General features: G+C 50.4%; 1 protein-coding gene across 1 annotated transcript; it reads right to left on the bottom strand.

Moving 5' to 3' along the window:
- Nucleotides 1–1,704: 1,704 nt before the first annotated feature.
- LOC108584013 (A-agglutinin anchorage subunit-like) lies at nucleotides 1,705–7,757 on the bottom strand. The gene is given in 5 exon segments (XM_031652332.1): nucleotides 1,705–3,802; nucleotides 3,804–3,964; nucleotides 3,967–4,458; nucleotides 4,535–4,885; nucleotides 6,609–7,757. Coding segments are annotated over 5 exon segments (1,173 nt in total). The 5' UTR covers nucleotides 6,691–7,757; the 3' UTR covers nucleotides 1,705–3,715.
- Between the last annotated feature and the right edge of the window lie 443 nt (nucleotides 7,758–8,200).

Genomic DNA, 8,200 nt, shown 5'->3' with positions numbered 1-8,200 from the left:
TGTGCATGCCTCTCTCTCAGTGAAAAAGGGAGAAACATTTAACTCCACGTTCCTGTCTCCATTGGTTGAGGGCTGTCCTATGGGAACAGGCAGAAATCCACCAGGGATGCGTGGATCTGGTGACGGCCAGCACGCGTGGACTGTTTGCCAGACCTGTGGCTGGAATCTGGAGCCAGGTGAGACCACATGAGACTGGACAAGGGCTCTCGGCCTGATTCCCAGGTATGGGACTTGATGGCCACCTAGCTGGCCAGGATGGGAAATGCAGCAGGGACCACGGCAGCGAAGGAGGCTGCTCCGGGTTCCCCACCCCACAGAGGAGGCAAACCTGAGACAGGGCAGCCCTTTCCCCTGGAAGTCCCTCCTTCAGGGACAGACCCAGAGGCTCCACAGAGCAACCCAGCCACAAGGGAGGCCTGCGTGTCCCCATGTGATGGGCTTTCATTGCACTGGGCCCCAAGGAGGTCACGGCCTTGGAGTGCAAGAATTCCTCCCGCCTCCTGAGTCCCAGGACTACCTGCCTCTTCTGTCCCCTCACCTGGGCCATCTGCCCCCCTCCACCTCCTGCAGGCTCACCCCTTTGTTCCCTGCTTTCTCTTTCTCTGCTTCTCTCTGCCTGCCTCTTTGTCCTCCTTTCTCTTTCTGTGACCCTGTCCTCAACAACTCTTTCCCTTCCTCTATTGTGCTGTTTCTCTGTGATTCTCTCCAGCCCCCTCTCCCTGTCTCAGTCCTCTCCATCTCTCTTGCTTCCTGTCTCCATTCCTCTCTTCTCTTTTTTTCTCTGCCTTTCCCTCGGTGTGTGGATGACTGGCCAGCTCTCTGGACATCTCCCTCCCTCCAGCTCCCTTGGTTCTCACTGTGGGTCCTTCTGTCTTTGTCTCTTCCATTCCTCTTCTCCCCCTGGGCCCAAATCAACTTCTCTCCATGACTCCATCCTCCCATCTCCATCCCTCTCTCTCTCCCCTCACCCCCCACCTCCTCTCTCCCTTCTCTCTCTCTCACTGTTTCAACCCCTCTTTCTATCCTCCTTGTCTTTCTCCTTTTCTCTGCTGTTCCCCTCCCTCTCTCATCCCTTCTCTCGTCTCTCTGCCTGTCCCGTCCTCTGACTGACCTCACCCCTGCATTCTCTACTCCTCTCCAGTCCTGCTCAGTGAGCCTCTCACCACCAACCTCTGCCCATCACACAATTTAAAAATTACAGGAAGATGGTGGGGGGCACAGGACTTATGGAGAAATGTCTACACCCAACTCAACTTCCCTTAGAGCCGCCTGGAGTTGGTGCTCCCGGGGGCAGCTGGCTCAGTGGGGAATGGGCTCTGACAAACCCTGAGTCTCGGCGAGGCTCCTCAGGGGCTTCACAGCTGCTGCTGGGCCCCCTTCTATTCCCTGTCAGGAGAAGTTGGCCACCTCATGGGGATGGATTCCTGTCCATCTGCTCACAAGGCACCACGGGCAGTCACTAGGAACACAGTGACTATTTCTAGAATGAATGAGCACAACCTCCACCCATGGCTGGATACAGGATATTCCCCCATCCCAGAAGGCCCCCTCGGGCCCTTCCCAGTCAACACTAACCCAAAGGGTAACCCTGCTTCTGTGGCCAGCAAGGCAGTATCTGCCGGAGTTTGAACAGTGTATGAGGAGTCACACCTGGTATACCTTGGGGTGTGAACTGGTCCTCCAGGAAGCGGACACCCAGAAAGATAGGACTGCAAATGTTTATTAAGGGAAACACTATGGAAATGAGAGAGAGAGGAGGGAGCACGGGGCATGGGGCATCAAATATGGTGGAGACTTTTCCAAGGTATCGTGGCCAAGGAGACTCTTCAAATTTCAAAATTGTCCTGTAAGGTAAAAAGATTTCGGTTTATTTCCAGGTGACCTTCTTTTGACCAATGTACATTTTGTCTTCTCTGAAATATCTGTGCGCCTGCTGAATACGTCTGTGTGTGGCCGCATCTGTGTCTGTATGTCATGGAGAATAATTATCCACAGATCGCAGATGTAAATCTCAGAGTTTAACTGTGTATGCATTTTTAGAATGTCTTCATCTCATAAGGATCTGAATTCTAATCTTGGAGACAGGGGCTTTCCCTTATCTTTTGAAAGAGAAACTGGAAATCCCAGAGCCTGAGCTATTACACCCTAAGGTTTATTAAATGAACTTCAATGAACATCTTTTGCTGATCTTCTGACTGGGAATATTTTCATTTAACCAGCGGGAGGGGTGAGGCTCTACCACCTACCAGCTGTTTTGCAAGATACTTTCCTTATGAGCTTGGTCTCCCTGCCCTCACCATGGCCTCACAATCACATCATTCCCAGCTCATTTCTGAGAAAGCTGGGGCTCTGAGCCCTACTGAGAGTTGGTGTCTGGGCCTAGGCAGCAAAGACACAGGGAAGGGGAAACACTTTGCAGGCCAAGGTTGGGAGATGCAAAGCTGAGAGTCGTGGGTGGGAAGGAGAGGGTGCTGGAGATCAGAGGAGGCCAGAGCAGCTCAGGATTGGCCTTGAGTTTCCGGCCAGAGTCAGCCTCATTCTGAAGGCCAAGGCCGCAGCTCCACTGAACCAGACCCATCCTCATTGCTAGTCTCCTTGGGCCATAAAAACTCAGGGACACAGGTTCCCCTGACAGAACCAAGCTAAATTTTTCCCCTGACAGAACCAATGCCTAGACCTCTAGGCATTCATTTACCCTGATCCAGAGCCTTCACACACCCAGGGAAAGAATCATCTTTCTGCCGATAATGGACTAAAGGCTGTAGGGCAACAAGGAAGTGCTGTGGGGGTAATTCCCTGTGCACACTGTGCTATCTGAGCTCCCACGGTGGCTCTGTGTGGGCCTCACGCAGCCTCCACGCTCCTGCTCACACTGCTTGCCTGGCTAGGAGGAGCCTTCCAGCTCCATCTGAGTTCAACAAACCCCCATGTGACACCTCCCTGCTTCATCTTTCTCTTCCACAGCCCCCTGTTTACTCCCAGGAGATTCTGTCTCCTCCTTCTGCACCCTGCGTCCCTTCACCTGTGCTTCCACTGGGTGGTCAGAAGCTCTGTGCCCTTCAGTGTGGGTCTCTCTGCTGCAGGACACAGGATGCCCTGCCAGTCAGGGACGGGTCTCATCCCTCACAGAGCTGGCCATATGGCCCAGGTTCCATACACGCCTGTAAAACTGCTTTTTCTAGCTTCTATAAACAATCTCTGGCTGGGCGCAGTGGCTCACACTTGTAATCTCGGCACTTTGCGAGGCCGAAGTGGGCAGACGGCATGGCTCCAGGAGCTTGAGACCAGCCTGAGCAACGTGGTGAAACATGGTCTCTACAAAAGGTAGAAAAAAAAATAGCCAAGCATGGTGTTGCACACAGGTAGTCCCAGCCACTCTGGAGGCTGAGGTGGAAGGATCACCGGAGCCCTGGAGGTGGAGGTTGCAGTGAGCCAGAAGTGCACCCCTGCACTCCAGCCTGGGTGACAGAGTGAGACTCTGCCCCAACCCTCCAAAATGAAAGAAACTCTTTCCTCATCTACAGAAGATACCTGCTGCCAAGGTCATAATGAGGACATAATGCAAATGACTTGTAGTCTCAGAAACTTGAGCAAAGTGACCACATCCTCAGCCAGCGCTACCCTTGTATTGCAAAGCCCTGCAGTACAATCTGTGACATTTCTATTCATTCAAGAAAGAAAAGATGAATCCATTTTGCAACTCAGTTCATACTGTTCAGATAAACACACCAAATGGTACATGTGGAGGTGGTGGTCGAGGCCACAATGGGTAGGGAAGCTGGTTGAGGTCCTGGAGGAGTTGGTTCAGATAGCTGAGGCCAGCCAAGAGGAGAAGATGGCAGATGTACTACAGGAGACCCTGGTGGAGGAGGTGGCTGAAGTCCCAGGGCCCACGAGTGGAGATTATTGAAGCAGCTGAGGAGATTCATGTGAAGGTGGTTACTGAGGGGCCAGACGCCACCCAGAAGGGGTGGCTGAGGATCCAGAGGTTACTAAGTGGAGATGTAGTCAGAAGTCCCAGAGGCCTTACAGAACAAAAAGGTGAATGATGTCCCAGAAGAAGGCAGCTACAAAAGATGGATGAGGTCCTGGAGGGAGGACACATGCTGGACGTGGATGAGGTCTGGGAGGACCAAGAGCTGCAGGAGGTGGATGAGTTCCTGGAAGATAGACACATGTAGCATGTTGATGAGGTCCCAGAAGACTTACAAGTCCAGGAGGTACATGAGGTCCTGGAGGACCAACAGCTGCAGGAGGTGGATAAGATCCCAGAAGACCTACAGCTGCGGGAGGTGGATGAGGTCTGAGATGACCACCAGCTGCAGGAGGTGGGTGAGGTCCCAGAAGACCTACAGCTGCAGGGAGCGGATGAGGTCCCAGAGGACTGACAGCTGCAGGCGGTGGATTAAGTCCCGAAGGACAGACGCATGCCACGGGTCAATGAGGTCCCAGAGGACCAACAGGTGCAGCAGGTGGGTGATTGAGGTCCCGGAGGATTGACAGCCGCAGGTGGTGGATGAGATCCGGAAAGACAGGCAACTGCAGCAGGTGGATGAGGTCCTGGAGGACTGACAGCTGCAGGAGCTGGATGAGGGCCCGGAGAACACTCGAGGGGAGGAGGAGGTTGAGTTTTCAGGGGACTCTCTAGTGCAGGATGTGGTTGAGTTCCCAGAGGACAGTCGAGTGGAGGTGGTTGAGTTCCCAGAGGACACTCCAGTGGAGAAGTTTGTTGAGGTCCCAGAAAACCTCCAGATGGAGGGAGTGGTTGAGTTCCCAGATGACATCCAGGTGGAGGAGGCGGCTGGCAGCCCATCAGTGATCCTGAAGGGCCAGCCATGAGATCGGGCAACTAGGGCCATTCTGAGAAAGGATGAGGAGAATTGACCTGCAAGTCAGGAGGAGAAAATGTTTTGAAATATATGAATATGATGGACAAAAACACCAAAACCAACACAAGCTGCACCCTATGCCGCAGGTGATAGTCCCTTGTACCTTTCCCTCCTCCAGGTTTCAAAATGGCAGCATCAATGTCCCCCCCCAAAACAAACCTCCCTTCAACTGAGTCCTGCCGATGGCAGGGGAGTGAAGAAAAGTCATGGGGACAAACTGTTATCCCCACACACCACTCTGTCTGCAAATGTAGGCAGGCTGGGGGCCTGTCCCTGGGAAGACAAAGTCATAACCCAGTAACAAAGAAGCATGTTTCTGACACAGGGGTGTCTATGTCTATCCTCATTCCTCCCTCACCACCATCACCAGAGCATGTTCCTTGCATCAGATAAACAGAGAGAAAGAGAAGCATGAAAAGCCCATTGTCCACACATGAGTCGCGGCTACTCTTAAGAGAATGGCCTCCAGGCTTTTCATGTGCTGTCTCTGATTCTCAGAAATCTGCAAGGTCAGTGTGACCACCCTGCTGCAAATCTAAGAAAACAGAGGCTCCCAGAGGAAGGAGAAATTTCATCCAGCATCACACAGCTGGCAAGAAGCAGAGTGGAAGTCCATTCCAGCTCTGCCTGCAAGACCCTCTCGTCCCCCTTCTGCTTCCCTTCTTGACAAAGGGTCTTCCGCACTTTGGAGGTGCCATCTGTGGGCACAAAGAGCTCTGGGGAGATGGGGATTCCTGAAGAGCTTCAGGGGAACTGGGAGAGGGTTTTCTGATAGAATAATCCTACATACAGATATCAGTTTGGCACGGCTATCATATTTCTTTAACTTCTAGGTAATACCAAATTTTAAGTGCACTATGACATAAAGGATAATTTTGTCCATGGAAAAATGAGGTGGGAATTCTCAACAACAGAAGCAGTTTAAAACTGTGTTTGATTTCAAGTGTGTAAGTCCCATGATGTGTGATCAGAGGATTCAGCAGCTGTCGGAGACACAGAAGCCACACGAGAACCAGCTGGGCTGAGCATCAGTTAAGGCCTTCATTGGGAATTGTGCCTGTAGGCAATGAGTGACGTCCACTCTCCATCACCTCACAGCCGGGGCACATTTTCTATTAAAATATGGAACCTCTGACACTTAGAATATTAGATCAAGGGCAACACTGGGTGAGGGTGGGGCCGTTTTTGCTCAACACAGTTAAGAACAGACGGGACTGTGATGAACTATGGAATTGACTTTGCCAAAGAACATTCAAAATTGCACAAAGCACATATTAACGTTGGATCAATGAGTTTTCACTTCTGGGATTACGGCGGATATTCTGAAGGTTAATTACCTACCTTATTGCAGAAAAGAAAATCCCAGCAACAAAAAGAAACCCTGCATATTTTGGGAAGGGGACTCCACACCATCGTGAGTAAAAGGGATCGGCAGGGTCTACTGGGCCGTAAGACCGACTGCAGTGGAGCTCAACGGCATCCTCTCGTTATTTCTGGAAACAGAACAGTGACAGCCCTGCAGCCCTCAGCCCTTAAGCCTTTATGGCTTCCTGACTCATGTGTCTCTCTGGAACTCCTTGCTTTTCCATCATTTCCCATCTTGAAGATAGAGAAAAAGAATTGACCTGAAGAATTAAAACACCATGTTTTTTACTAGACACTCAAAAGTTCATCTTAAAACAAAAACATCCTTAAAATTTGTCCATCACAGTTACCTACCTGTGCTGCTTGCAGGCAGCCTTCCTCTCTGCCGTCTCCCTCTGCAAGGCTTGGGCACAGAGCTGTGGGGAGAAAAATACATACATGTCCTGACTTGGCCCAAAAGCAAGGAGGGGGAAAAAAAAAACTTACCCAGTTGTTGAGGGCCTTTCTTGCAGCAGAAGGGGCGATCTGAAAAAGCCAACACCTGAGAAAGTGTGTGTTGAGAGAGTCTAGGGGCTGTGGCACCATCTTCATGAGCGCTTAAGGATCCTGCAACTGCAGAGAGGAAAGCTCCTTACCTCGCATCTGTAGGAGTCCTCTACCCACCGCCGCAGCTCTTGTCTGTCTTGAATCGTTTTCCTATGATTTAGAATCACTTTCATCAGACAAAGCATCATCTTCAGCATGATTTTAAATAATCTGCCATGTTCCTGATGTCCTCACAACTGACCCCTTCCACAATCTATCTGTACATAGAAAACGTATTTCACATGGTTATAAAAGTACAGTATGATCAAAACTGTGGCTGTAATGCTTCCTCCTCTTTTACTTAATGCCTGCTGGGTTGTGAGTTGACAATTTCCCTACCCATTTTCAGTATGTCCCTAATTCGTCCTTCATTGGGCATCTTTTGTCATGAAGCTCCATTCTCCTGGAATTAATATCCTTGCCATATTTCACAGGGCAGACACAGCTGAGCTGATGAACAGGCACAGTCCTTTTGAAGGATGCGTTGATCCTACAACAACACGCTTTCCTAAGGATGATGACAACTCACACCACCCCTAGAACGGCTGGTATGAACCGAGTTTCCACACAGTCTGGCCGGCATTGCAGTCAGGAGATACTTAGGTACTTCACGTGTTTTGATCACTGGTAAATCTTAAGGTACTTTGTGTTCTCTTGTGTGAATTCTCTCTCTCTGGATCTCTTCTGACCATTTGTTTCCATTTCTGTGTTAACTGGGTCTAAACATTGTACAAAGATTTAAAACAAAACACCCCAGCGGGGCTTTCCCAAGAGGCTGGTGTGGGTTTCTGAACTCACTTGCAGATGGGTATTTTTTCTAGAGCCAATTTCCTGGTTTCTTCCACCTCTGACAGCTGCCTCTCCCTTTCTGCTCACTCACATTCTTTCATTCTCAGTTTCCTTAGTTGAGAAGGGAGACAGATGCACGCACATGATCCGCTGGCCTGTGTGGAATTCCTTCTTCCCTTCCGGCATCTGAAGGCCGTGATTCAAAGGTCCCCTGACAACCTTCCCATAAATGAGCCAAGTGATTGTCACAACTGGAGGGAGAATTAACACCTTCCATGGAGGGACAAAGGAAAAGCACACTCTGGCCTGCTGGTAAGTCACCTGTCATTTCCAGCTCATCTTCATCGCTCTGTATTCCTACTCTTTAGTAAATATGAACTATTAAAAGCTTCTATGAGATGCACTATGTGTGCTTCTAGGATCTGCCTTGTGCTTGACATAGCGAAAGCTCATTTTAGTTCAGTGTGGAAAACCAGACCTCATCAGCTCATCATAACTAAACCTGTAAGGACGGAGCAGGGGATCGCTCCTCGTCTGACTCCTCCCATAGGGAGACCTGATTCTCCATCAGA

Source organism: Papio anubis, chromosome 11 (genome assembly GCF_008728515.1).
Source record: "Papio anubis isolate 15944 chromosome 11, Panubis1.0, whole genome shotgun sequence".
NCBI lineage: Eukaryota > Metazoa > Chordata > Mammalia > Primates > Cercopithecidae > Papio > Papio anubis.
This window is presented reverse-complemented; position numbering and strand designations above follow the sequence as displayed.